The 13,449-nt window shown below is 33.9% G+C and overlaps 1 protein-coding gene across 24 annotated transcripts in view; it reads right to left on the bottom strand.

Moving 5' to 3' along the window:
* The window catches only part of ebf1a (EBF transcription factor 1a), a 237,335-nt gene that overhangs the window by 76,185 nt on the left and 147,701 nt on the right, over positions 1-13,449 (bottom strand). For 15 of the 24 annotated variants that reach the window (XR_012389560.1, XM_073921508.1, XM_073921517.1 and 12 more), the window contains 2 exon segments: positions 9,235-9,316; positions 6,479-6,620 (listed from right to left, as the gene is read on the bottom strand). Coding sequence is in view for 21 of the 24 variants with exons in the window: in XM_073921508.1 (XP_073777609.1) it covers positions 6,479-6,620; positions 9,235-9,316 (224 nt within the window). In the remaining 3 variants the exon portion in view is untranslated. 24 annotated transcript variants of the gene reach the window in all.

Below are 13,449 nucleotides of genomic sequence, written 5' to 3'. Positions count from 1 at the left end.
GGCAAATTTGGCCAGGATGCCAGGGTTAAACCCCTACTCTTTTCGAAGAACATCCTAAGATTTTAACGACCACATAGAGACAGGACCTCAGTTTAACATCTCATCCTAAAGGTGCAGCTCACTGACAGAATACTGACCCCTTTAGTATACTGGGGCGATAGGACCCACACAGACCGCAGGTTGAGCACACCCTGCTGGCCTCACTAACACCACTTCCGGCAGCAACCTGGCTTTCTCTTGTGGTCTTGCATTCAGGTACTGACCAGGCGCACCTTAGCTTTATGGGGCGACCATGTGAGAGTTGCAACGCAACTCAAGCAAGCAATTAATTACATCCTGAAAACATGCATACACTCTTGCATTCACATATACACTCATACACTATGGTCAATTTAGTTTGTTCAATTCACTTATAGTGCATGTCTTTGTACTGTGAGGGAAACCGGAGCACCTAGAGGAAACCCATGCGAACACAGGGAGAACTGTACCGCCATTAATGAATAATAATTATAATTTATTTATTATATATGTACTTAATTTTTTTTATTACAAATACTTGTCAAACTAAATAAAAATGATAAATACTTGCTGTCTAACAAAGTTTTTTAATACATATTAAGGTAGCAAAGCTGACATTAGTTTTACAATTTTATAGTTGCATTTTTGTGCTTCTGCAAAGATATATCTATAAATGCATTGCACAATTTTATTTTAGACATAGATATGTCAATATAAATTACATTATAAGAGTGTCTGTCTCAGGATTATCCCACACTTTCTTTTCAAGGGAAAAAGTAAGACAAAAGAAAAAAAAAAAAAAAAAAAAAAACACAATTTTACAAATATGTCCAGGCTTTTTAAAGCAGACTTTTTTTTAATCCTCTCATTGCAGTGAAAACTGCGCTTAAAGACTGAAGTTGTCCCCGGGAGAATAAAGAAACTTAATCATCATCATCATCAAATCATCATAATTCAAATCCTTAGTTTCTCATCATAAACAGAGGTTAAAGTTCCAACTGAAAAATATGTTCTGCTCTAGAGTCGTCCCAAACATAAATGAGAAAATGATTGGATTTGATTGTGACTGAGGATCAAATCAGAGCACAAATCATGCCCACATGTTATTAGACGGATTTAGGATGGCCGCACTATAACCTGAAAGATAGAGGATGGCAGATAAGGCCACACTTTACTCAGAAAATAAATGCGTAAGCCTTAAAGGTCTCAAAAAACACATGTTCAAGCCTAAAGAGAACAGGCCACTTGGGGAATAGCGAATTTGCTGCTCTTTTAATAGTCTGTGCAAGATTCTGGGGGGATTGCACTGCACTGCTACTGTTAGTATGATGTTTGTCAGTCAAATCAACTGTAATTTTTGCCATCCCTATGGCTTGACACATGACCATGGGTTGCTGTATGGTGCTTACTGAAGGGTCACAAACATAAGGGCGATATACAAAAAGACCCCAAGCCTATAGGGTGTTTTAAGGAATATCTTTAACTGAGTAGCTTTGTTTTACTTTCCCTTATATTTATTTTTTTGGCGCATGTAGCCAACTCGTGCACAATCAGAAAGCTAGTGTAATGGTGGGACACCATCTTTACTAGTCTCGGGCAAACTCCGCCTTTTGTTTTCACTTCACCCCGAAGCCTTGCTTTGGCCTAAAGTATTCGGCAGGCCAAAAAAGGCTGGCCGCTAGTCTTGAGGAAACCTGCAATTGGCTAGATCAGGCCCCGGAAGTAACTGTGGAAACACTTGCACTGGCTTGCTCGGTTTAGGTGCGACAGTGGAAATGCGGCTAGTGTCTTTGAGGAAGTGAAGAGTCAAGTGTGTTTGTCTGTGCTCAGATCATTGAATAAAGAGTGGTAAAGGCTCTCGGATGCAATGAAGGTTTTCAGGTTCGAATCTATGAATCTACTGTATGTAACATTGATGTAGATGCATATGGAAATGTATGGAGCACAGCCCACACAGAAGTGTCTCTCAAAGGCAAGCAGATTTGTGTTGGTGAGTGTGGCGAATTTGCATGACCAAATGAACATCTGTTTGGGGATATCTTTTGTCATCAAGTGGAATTCTTGATTGTGTGAATTCGCACTTAAATGTCTGTGAAAAGGTGCCAAACAAAAGAATTTTTAAATAATAATGTAATAATAAAGTACTGTGTAAAAAATGGCAGTGATTTTAATGATAAGAAACTGTAAAAATGCTACAAACAGTAAGTTACCCCAGCTGTTGTTTTTTACCATACATTTAAAACATTTGTTTTTACAGTGCATTTTGTTCTCGCTTTCCCTGCAGAAATATCTAAACAAACTTAAAGCATTGCGTAACACTGCATAAAGAAAAAAAAGCATGGTCTCAATATAAATCATTTCAGAAATCAAAGAAAATATTTTCTTTTAATAGATAACATAACAAAATTATCGATTAAACGAATATCTTTTGTAGTGTACTACCTTAGTTCTTGTTAAAAAAAACCACTTAACTCAAGGATTCTCCTGTGGGCTATATAATTAAACTGATATATTAATATATTTATCAGAGATCATGTAAAAGCATATGTTGCTTTAGTTTTCTTTCCCTAATTAGGAATTTTAATTTAGAGAATTTGCTGTAAAAATGTAAAAATAGCTGTTGTGAATTGTATCTTTTTGCAATTAAAACTTTATTATAAACATAAAAGTTTTAAGATTGATTATTGGTGATTGGGTGTCAGGCTGATAGGGTAGCTTTACTTGGACATAGGAAAATTAAGACCAGTTTAAAATGATTTTGGACCTACAGCAGCATATTTCAGTGAATGTAAAACTTTTTAAAGCCTAAATTTTTCTTTTTTAAATTTAAGATATTTTAAGACATTTTAAGACTTTTTAAGACCCCGCGGACACCGTGTATCTATAATTAATTAATGAATTATTGATATTTATTTCTTATTATATATGTGTTTTATTTATATATTACATTTTATTTATATATTACTTTATAAAATTATTTAAAATTTTATTTTATTTATATATTACTTCCATTATATGTTTTATCATAGTCTTTAGTCAAACCAAAAAAAAAAATGACAAGAAACTGAAACTGCTCCAGAACAATCAGTTACCAGAGCTGTTGCTTTCTTACCATACATTTAACAGATTTGTTTTTTCAGTGTATTTTTCTCTCTATTTCCAGCAGAAATATCTAAATAACCTTAAAGCATTGCGTAACACTACATAAAGAATATATCAAGCAACATGTTTCTTACACAGCAAATAAAATTAGGCATAAACCCTTGAAAATGAAGTGATGTTTATGTTTAAAACTAATGGGCTTGAAAAAAAGCATGGTCTCAATATAAATCATTTTATAAAAAAGATAAAATATTTTATTTTAATGGATAACAAGACAAAATTATTGATTAAACTAATATCTTTGCAGTGTTCTACCGTAGTTCCCATTAGAAAGCACTTAACTCTAGGATTCTCCGGAGGGACAGACCCTGTTGCATTTGTTATTCATTAGTTTTGAAATCACCCCATATAAGCACCACCGGTCATTATTTGTGCTGCCATTTGGGCCTGTATATTTAGTTTGATATCAAAAATCCTTTGTATCTGACCAATCAAAGTCTGAAATGCTTTATGTTTATTTATTTCTATATTTTAAAGCAAGTGTCATGCTTTGTTTTACCCTGTATTGTTAGCTCTTTGGTCAAATTTGTTGTTCTAAAGTGCATTATAAATAATGTTGAATTGAATTGAAAACTAAAATCTGAAAATCACTTTTTTGTAAGACTTAGGGCCCACACACTTAATTGTGTGGTGTCAGTATGAGTATTGCACTGCTCTTGAATGTATTTTAGCTTGTTAAATATTTATGATTCGGGATCAGGGAGGCCCTGACTTGAAAGCAGTAAAATAATCGTAATGACACCATGCAATTGATTGGGCCGCCTTCAACGGGGCGCTCACAACAGCCATTGACAGCGAGCAAGCTTCGCCAACATGGCAGTCACAAAAGTGGAGTATTGACAAAGATCAACTTGCTGATGATGCTGATCATCCTCCATATTTGTTTTTTCTTCTACAGTCAAGTTTCTGTGGGATCTCGTGTCTGTGGAATCATCTAGCATGTGCCTTTAAAGGATTGTAATGTTAACAAATGCTTTAAAAACCAGCTACGATTTGAAAATCGTTGAGTTTATCCCAGGCCCAAGTTTATTAGCAAGGGATGAGCACTCTTCTAACCATCTGTGCACATGTTGCAAAACCATGAAGCTAAATGAAGTGTAACAAAGTGGTTTAGATTTGCTGAATGGAGTCTGGACTGTGGCGCTATTGCTTAGCTGTGTGCAAATAAAATAGTTAGTTGTAGGAGAAAAGTACAATAAAGTGCTACAACTGATCTGGTACATTACACAACATTGCAGTTTAGTCTTTCATACCTGCTGTCTATTTCCCTTCATTTTTCTCATTTCATGTATGTCACTGCATAACTATATAATATGAAGAATTTGAGTATTGACCTTATTCTTGACGTGCAAGTGAGTGCAGCCATAAGAGTCTTTTTGGCTCAAGTCTTCCGGTCTTATTCACTTTTATTGTTTTCTAGATGTTAAAAACAGCTCGTCATGCTGCTTGATGTTGCAAACTGATCTTTTCTTATTATATTATTCTACATTTTATGCAAAAGTCATGAACACACTTGTTTGTAGAGCACATAGTTTGTTTGTTTTCTGCTGTTTGTTTTTCCTAGTCATTTCTAAATTCTGAATTTTTAAAACCATCGCAAAAATGAGCGCATTCGGCATTTCAGAATAAGGTCAAAAGCTATATGCACAGTAGGGTTGAGTGCCTAAAACCCAGGGCAGTTCCTTTGTAAACATTTTTTCCTGTCAAAGAATACAGGTAGGTGGAATTTTTACAGCTTACCAAGAATCATTTGAGGTTATTAGTACTGTAAGTGGCCAATGAATTTAAACTTTTACACACAGTCCCACTCATCAATGTCAGTTTCAAAGCAATAGACCAATCAGAAGAACTTAGATCTGGGGCAAGCATTGTGAGCTTTTGTTTACAGCAAGCGGAAACCTCCTGCTCCTCCTTGTGAAGCCAATACGGAAGTAACTGAAACTGCAATTCATCGACTTGCCTTTGAGGCCTGGCTCCAGAAAGTCCAGATGTTCACTGACTACAATGCTAAATTGGCCAATTTTACAGCTGATAAAAACATGTTTACAATCTGGTAAAAAAATGGTTTTGGTGCATATAGCTAATATTACCATTCATAACAACGTTTATGGGGTTATTTGTTTATAACTCATCCGTTTTGTTTTTATTAAGTTAAATTAAATCTGCATAGTTAAGGACGTGGCCATTTGAGTGACAGCTAGATCTTGCTGGTCGCCGTCACTTCACCTCAGCTGATTCCGGCTGATTAGCTGCTAAACTCAGCATAGACATTGTTTTGTTTAATGTTTCTTTACACAGTCAATTGCCTTTTGGAATTATTTCCTACAATTATCGAATAATATGGCATGCTGTGTGCACTTAATTGTGCTGACAAATCATTCAAGTTGCCTTTATTTAAATGTGAACGAAATTGTATACTTATATAGCATATCTATAAATGTATTTGTTTATTTAAGATAAACTATCATTTATAATTTTCTTTAAACTCCAGAATCTGAAAGATTGATTAGCTGTAGGCTCTAGAACAGTCATCTAGAACAGACATCTGAAATGTTGTCATACACTGTTATGCCTGGATTTGATCAGTAGCCTTGCATTTACAGTACTAACACAAAATATATTTGACGTATTTGGAAGCAATTCGCTCCACTGATGCTCCGTCTTTTTGCTGTTTTTTTGACATCCCAGGTTGGTGTGATGATGTGTGAACAAATTGGCAATGGTTGGCCACGCCTACTTGTAGCTTCATTTGCGCTCTTCAGAAACCTATGGGTGATGTCAGGGATACTACGTCCAAATCTTTTACAGTCTATGGATTACAGTAGTAAGTTGAAATTAAAAGTTTTTTATCTGATGGTAACAAGGAAGAGAAGACTTTTTAGATGCAAAAGACATGCTCTGTGTGAATAGCGCCTAACTGTTATTTTACAGTATTAAACTACTCTAGCTGAAGTTTGGTGGCTTAGGATTCATTGTAAATTTGATATATAAGAACTATAAGAAACTTTGCAAGTACATATCAACTTACACTAATCCAAACCCTAACAGTCAAACAACATTCTAATAAGAATTAGTTAGCATGTAGTTGCAAAGTAACTTAAACTGAACCAAATGTGTAAAGGGACCTTCAAAATAAAGTGATACCCAATTGAAAAGTGGGTCTTTTTAAAGTATTGGTTCATGAAACATATAGGCAGCATTTATGTATCATTTTGTATCGAGTATCAATCCCCAAAACAATTCCGAACCCTAGTCATATGCCAATCTGCATGTAAACAGATATAGTACGTACACTCACCATGTTCCAGGTATGATGGAGTGCCTTCAGACGGGTCCAGTCTGCGAGCTCTGCGTCCATGTTTAGAGTTATTGTGAACAAACATGTTATCAGACACAGCCAGGACGTGTCCATCCACACTGACCGTCGTTGACACAACCACCTGCAGAAAACAAACAATGATTTTACTTCACTTGACCCACAAAGACACACTCCGTCCTTGTACACAAATGAATACAGGGCTCAAACAAACAGCTCAAGTGTTGGAGGAGCACATGCACACAGTATGAGTGTAAGTAACAGCCGACTGATAAATTGACATACAGGCACATTTCACCAGAGAGCCTGGAACAATGACAGCAGCTAACAGCTCTCACCGAGTTGAAGACATAGACTAGAGGCGTCCCACAGCAACTGAGGAGACTCTTGATTTAAATGGCTCTCAGGCTTTGAGAGGTCTCTCAATCTCAAGAGACGAGAGGCTCGATGAGACTTGGCAAACATCGCTTACATTATCCCTGTTCTGGGCAGCCACTTCATTCTCTCAGAGCTTTCTTTTTTCCCCCTCTTCTCCCTCTTTATCCGTATTTCTTGATATGTTCTCTAGTGCTCACACTTTATCTAAGAAATCGGTCTTTGGACTTACTACATTATAATCGTTTTAGTGAAATCCGATGGGTTTTCAACTGAATATCAAATAAGCATAATTAGTTCTTTTAAATTAAAATAAAAAATGTTAGGGGTGACACGATGGCTCAGTGGTTAGCACCATTGCCTTACAGCAAAAAGGTCACCGGTCCCGACTGGGCCAGTTGGAATTTTTGTGTGGAGATTGAATGTTCTCTCTGTTATGGGTTACCTCTGGTTCCACCGGTTTTCGCCACAGTCCAAAGACATGCAGTATAGGTAAATTAAATGAGCTAAATTGGCTGTAGTGTATGAGAGTGAATGAGTGTGTATGAATATTTCCCAGTACTGGGTTGCAGCTAGAAGTAAAACATATGCTGGATAAACTGGCGGTTCAATCTGCTATGTTCATTCTGCCCCTGATGAATAAATGGAATAACCCGAAGGAAAATGAATGAATAAATGAATAAATGAATGAATGAATGAATAAATAAAAATATTGCAATTTAATTTTTTAAGTTTCTCTTGATTTATTATAGTTAAGTGTTTTTGTAAAACTTAATTTTAATTAAGCATTAATTTCAATTCTTAATTTTAATTCAAATGAAATTTAGTGTGTTTGCTGCATAAAATACCAACAAAAGAAGTGCCTTGTTTTTAGGCATTTTAGGCATATTCACATATTCACTTAGACAACACAATATCATTTTTTTTATATTCAGAATTTGTAAGAATAACTCTGATTTTCCCAAAGTATATACAATATATATTTGACAGAATTTTTGTTTATTCTTATGATTTTCAATAATAACGTTACATCATACAATTTGACCTCCTTTTTTAAAAACACTTTTTTTATTGTAAAAAGGTACATTGCTTCTTAGAATTATAAGGTTTTATCTTACATTTTTGTCAAATTAAATTATACACGTATTCTTAATGTCAACTTATTTTACATAATGTGATTTTTTAATAATTTGTTTACATTTTAAGTTTTTTATTTAAAAAACAAAAAAGGTTTTATCTACAAAGTTGAACTCTAGATTTGCTCTATAAGGTTCATTCTGTGAGCCAGTTAGGATTTTGAATGCACGCACAAGGACCAATCAGAATCAGCTTTCTTTGTCATTCCACCTGACTGCTCTGTTGACAGCGAGAAAGACCAGAAAGAAACACAAAATCAGAGTCGACTAATTAATGTAAAATTCTGAAACTGAAAAGATGTGTGTAAATGTGATGATTTAGAAGCATTTTTGACATTGAGATGATTTGTTAAATTTGACATTGTTTAAAAACAAACAGTTATTAAAAATGTAATATATTAAATGTGAAATATTTTTATTTGTGTATATATAGTCAGTAAAACATTTTTCAGTGTGTATTTAACTCATTTGCTCATTGTCTGTTTTCTTTTAAAGTCTTTAAATTTGATATTAATCCATGAAGGGCAATTTAATTTATAAGGCATATAATTCAATAAAAATAACTCAATTATTCATTTTAAGTATAAATTTCATTAAATATGACCATACTAATTATATAAAATAACATCTGCACTGGACAAAATATTTAGCACAGCCTTGTGTGCTTAATTTAAAATGAGAAAATATTCATCCTAAAACATTAAATAAATGTTAGAAAAAGCAAAAAATGTAACTCTCAAACATCAACAAATTAATACGACACCAATTTTTATTATTATTTTTAATTAATAAGCAGACTGATTGTGTTTCTTAAAAAGTAATGCTTCAATTAATGAATGATCTGCCAGATAGAACTTCATAATTCCAAGTGAAAAAAATCCCTTTTTTACTCCAATTTGCAAATTTAAGAGAATTTTGAAACTTAAATTTAGAGTACACTTAGGCTCTCTGTCATGTTAATGTATAAAAGAGAGCTGTAACACATATTATTTGCTATACGGAATGCAAAAAAATGAAGCTCAATATCTCAAAGTCAATTAGAATGCTGATTGAACCTTATAATTCTAAAATGACAATTTTTTCTTTCTTTTTTATCTTTATTAATGTATTTCCTAATAAAAGTGATGTTGTTAATGAAGGTTTTAATTAATTTTATGAATTAGACAATGCAAATTCACTTTTGTACACTTTTGTTTGGAGGTTTGAGAAGAAACGAGGTGGTTTTACCTGAAAGCGTCGCATGTCTCGTGGGTTCCCTGCATTCTTTAGGCAGTTCTGGTTACATTTGAGGAAGAATTTCAGGAAAAACCTGGACAACACAAAATTAAAAGACTCATGAGGTAAAAGTAAAGATGTCCGTTTTCTGTGACATTGACAATGACCTGCTGCATATGCATTCATAAGGTCATACACATTCACACACACAATGGCTAACACACTGGTGTTAGAAATGAAGTACGGGCCATCTGTTGTGAGAGTATAATGAAGAGTGAAGTCAACAAGAGAGAAATCAGGAGAGACTGAAACATATAATGTATGTAAAATAGATGATTTAAAGTGGCCTATTAAACTTTTTCAGGTATTACCTTTTAAAACAGAGAGCAATAAAGGTTTTTGTGAATGTAAAAGGTCTGCAGATCTTAAAAGATCAAAGTGCATTATGAACTGACTGGCCAGAACCGACCAATCAGAGCAAAGAAAGCACTTAGAAAAGACTTTAGAGAGACCAGCTTCATTAACCAACTGTTTCAAACACTGACAAAAGAGCATGTACTGCAATGTATATTAAAAGTTGTGAAGTCTTGGATGGATGTAAGGCTATTGTACTGTAAATAAAAACCTTTAAATTAGATTATCAGAGGACTTTATTATTCAGAGATGTAATATATCAAGGAGCTAGACTCACATATTTACTGTACAGTATGTACTTGTGCTCAACTTCCCAGGGGAACATCTAATATTGTGAATGTTGCAGTGCCATTCATCAATCAAATTAATAATGTGTCTAAAAATGATTTGCAAGTGTTTATTATGTATTTTAAGAACAACGATTTTAATGTTCGACCCAGTGAGCTTGTCAGATCTTGTATGTCTACGACTATTTTCCTTCCTTCTCGGTGGTCTGAAATGTACAATATTAATTATCACAGTGGGGATTCTCTCTGTTTTTCTTCATTCAGGATTTGGATTTCTGACTCACTGCACTGATGTGGTTGAGAATCCACGTCTGTCTGCAGCATCTATCCACTATTATATCTGTGCTCTGTCACTATTCACGCAAACACAGTGACTCTCACAGTTTGGGTTGTCAGCGACTGGTGGAGTCTTAGTGATGACAACTTCAACAAAATATCTTACATTCAGCAACACATACTTTCACTGAGCTGTCAAAAGGAGAACATGTTGTTTTAGACTTGTCTTGCTTTTCTATACACTGATATGCATTATCATAATGATTAAATTGATCAAAAGAGATGCCCAAACTAGGGCCTGAGTGCCAAAGTTGGCCCGCACTGTAACCTTTGATTTGGCCCGTCAACCCATCCAAGAAGAGAGGGAGAATTTTGGCGAGGGTTGGGGTTAATGCTTTTAATACACAGTAAATTCTAATTTAATGTAAGCTTTCATTTGTTAGTTTAATTTTTAAGCCGCAAAAAAAAAAAAAAAAAAAAAAAAAAAAAAAAAAAAAAACGAACTAGAATTAAATAATACAGAGCACTAATCTGAAGTCCTCAGTGAGCAAATCAAAGTAAAGGCAGGTGCAGCTTGACTAGTGTATATGGCATTAAACTCCATAATATTTTAAATGCAATTAATATGTTTACATTATAATAGGTTCATTACAAAGTGTAAAAATATATAATGAATTAGTTAATATGGTTAAAGTAATGTTTTCTATAAATTTTTAAATACTCCAGGAAATTATTCATATAAATTTTGTAATACAGCTTGATATATTTTCCTAAATCAAGTTTGTTTTTTGGCTCATCATAAGAAAAAGTTTGGGCAATCCTGATTAAAAGTAACAAAGAGCATTCAAAATCTACCCAACAAACTCACTGTCTAAATGAACATTTTTAAAAAATGATGACAATAAATATAACTTACTTAGCATCCATATCAGCATATGATTCTGTTCATTATAACAATGTGCTTCTTCTGCTACTTTAAATGCCACTAATATTAATTAATAATAATTCTTTACATTTATATCACTCAAAACACTTTATGCATTGGGGGGAACCTCCTCATCCACCACCATTATTATGGTGACCGAGAGAGATTATTGTGCTGCAATTTAAGAAGCGCAACAAAAACACCAGCAAATTAAGAAAAGATCTTCATCAGTTTGACTGCACACTTGCTGCAGATCCTCACAACGCATACACAGTAAAAAATCGTGATGCATTTTCCCACAATGCAAACAAATTAATAAAACGGCCTGCATTTTTTCACAACACTGAAAATAACTAGAATAACTAGAATAACTAGAAAATAAAACAGAACCCAATGGAAATGTTTCAAGGAGACCCTAAAACATTGCGTTGTAAGAAAATGCAGCCCATTTTCTTAATTTGTTTCCGTTGTGAAAGTTTGCACAAAATGTGAGTGAAATGTGTGCTGTCAAACCATTAAAGATCTTTTCCTAATACGCTGGTGTTTTTATGTAATTGCATGTGTAGCTCTCTCGGCCGCCATATTTTATTCTCTTTCTAATCTGGTTTTCAATGTTGCAAAAAGACAATCATCTAAACATGATTCTAAATTGTAGTGTGAACTCCACTATTGTGTTAAAGTTGGAATGTTTTTTTATTGCTATGAATATAGTTGTTAGTGTTAACAGCCTTTGCATTACAGGAATTTTTATCTTAAATGAGTTGTCTTGTTGTCCCAGAGATGGGTTGCGGCTAGAAGGGCATCCGTTGCGTAAAAACTTGCTGGATAAGTTGGCGGTTTACTCCGCTGTGGTGACCCCGGATTAATAAAGGGACTAAGCCGACAAGAAAATGAATGAATGAATGAATGAATGAATGAATGAATGAATGAATGAGTAGTCTTGTACAAAAATATCTGTTAATTATTCAACGGTTTCCGTATTTTTATGATTTACAAGACTTTTCCGTTTATTTATGGTTGCATTATGAGATGTTGATCTCTGCTATTTCCACTTTTGATGTTGAAAATTCAACTCTACAGTTTAACAAAGTGACTTTTATTGACATATGGTAGTTTAAAGTAATATAATGTATGAGAAATAATATACAGTGAAATAAGTCTGTAAAATTCTGAAAATGTACTGGCAGTTTATTAGAAGGTTTTTATACCATAATTTACAACAGGGATTCCCAAACTTTTAAGCCCGCAGCACCCAAAATAACAATGTCAGTGATTCGCGATTCTCTAAGGTGATTAAAAAAATTACACCTTGCATGGAACGGCACGCACACGCACCAATAGGCCCAAGTTTGTTCTTTGTTTATTTTTATTTTTATCTATGTGAGTGCTGTAAATGTTCCAGAAAGTTTAACCTGGTGTCAAAATCTAATCTAAATCTAAATCTGCTGCATCTGACACTATTGATGAGTCTGTAATCACCCCAAGGGTCGCGATTCAAAAGAAAAAATAAAATAAAATTGAAAGGCTGCAACTATAAACTACTATTTTTATCTTCAGTAGCTTATGGATAAAATATGGTAATTCTAATAGTTTAATAATAGTTTAATAAAATAATAGTTTTAATAACAGTTTAATAAAATTAATTAATAAAATTAATTAGATTTTTGGAAATTACCAAGCGAGCCCCCTTCATGGTCCCCTGATAACCCAGGGGGTCCTGACCTCAACTTTGGGAACTACAACACCAAACCAGACAATATATCTCTTTAAACTATAACAAATATTCATATTCAAGTCATTGTTCAAGGTTAAAATGTGTTGGAAAAAAGACCTTAAGAGGACTCATGATGCAATTCAACAGCATAAATTAAAAGGTAAAAAAATACAAACATGAATCACAAAATTTACAGATATTTTTTGCAGTGTTTTACATATTTTTCTGCGAATATTTCAATCTAACCTTACTATTTTTCCACATTAAACAAACATAATACACTGAAATTAGTGCTCTGCTTCTGTGAACCATAAACCCTGCCTACTTTAATGTGATTGACCATCAAAATTATTTTAACATTAACTTTGTAGCAATTAACAAGGCCTAAAGCAGACCAACTTAAATGTATAAATATTTGCGTCATCCTACAACAAACAAACAAAGCATTGCCTAATGGAGTTTAGAATATCCATATTTCAAATATTGACCTCTGGCCATTTCTAATTACTGGAGGAATCATAACCCCCCAAATGTCCAAGGTGGTTACAGCCCTTATTACAAGAACAGCAGTCAATGATAAGCCGCCAGCATGACAGAAAAACATGCAATAT

This window comes from Danio rerio, chromosome 14 (assembly GCF_049306965.1).
Source record: "Danio rerio strain Tuebingen ecotype United States chromosome 14, GRCz12tu, whole genome shotgun sequence".
NCBI lineage: Eukaryota > Metazoa > Chordata > Actinopteri > Cypriniformes > Danionidae > Danio > Danio rerio.
The sequence above is the reverse complement of the archived record's forward strand: the minus strand, read 5'-3'. Positions and strand labels throughout refer to the sequence as shown.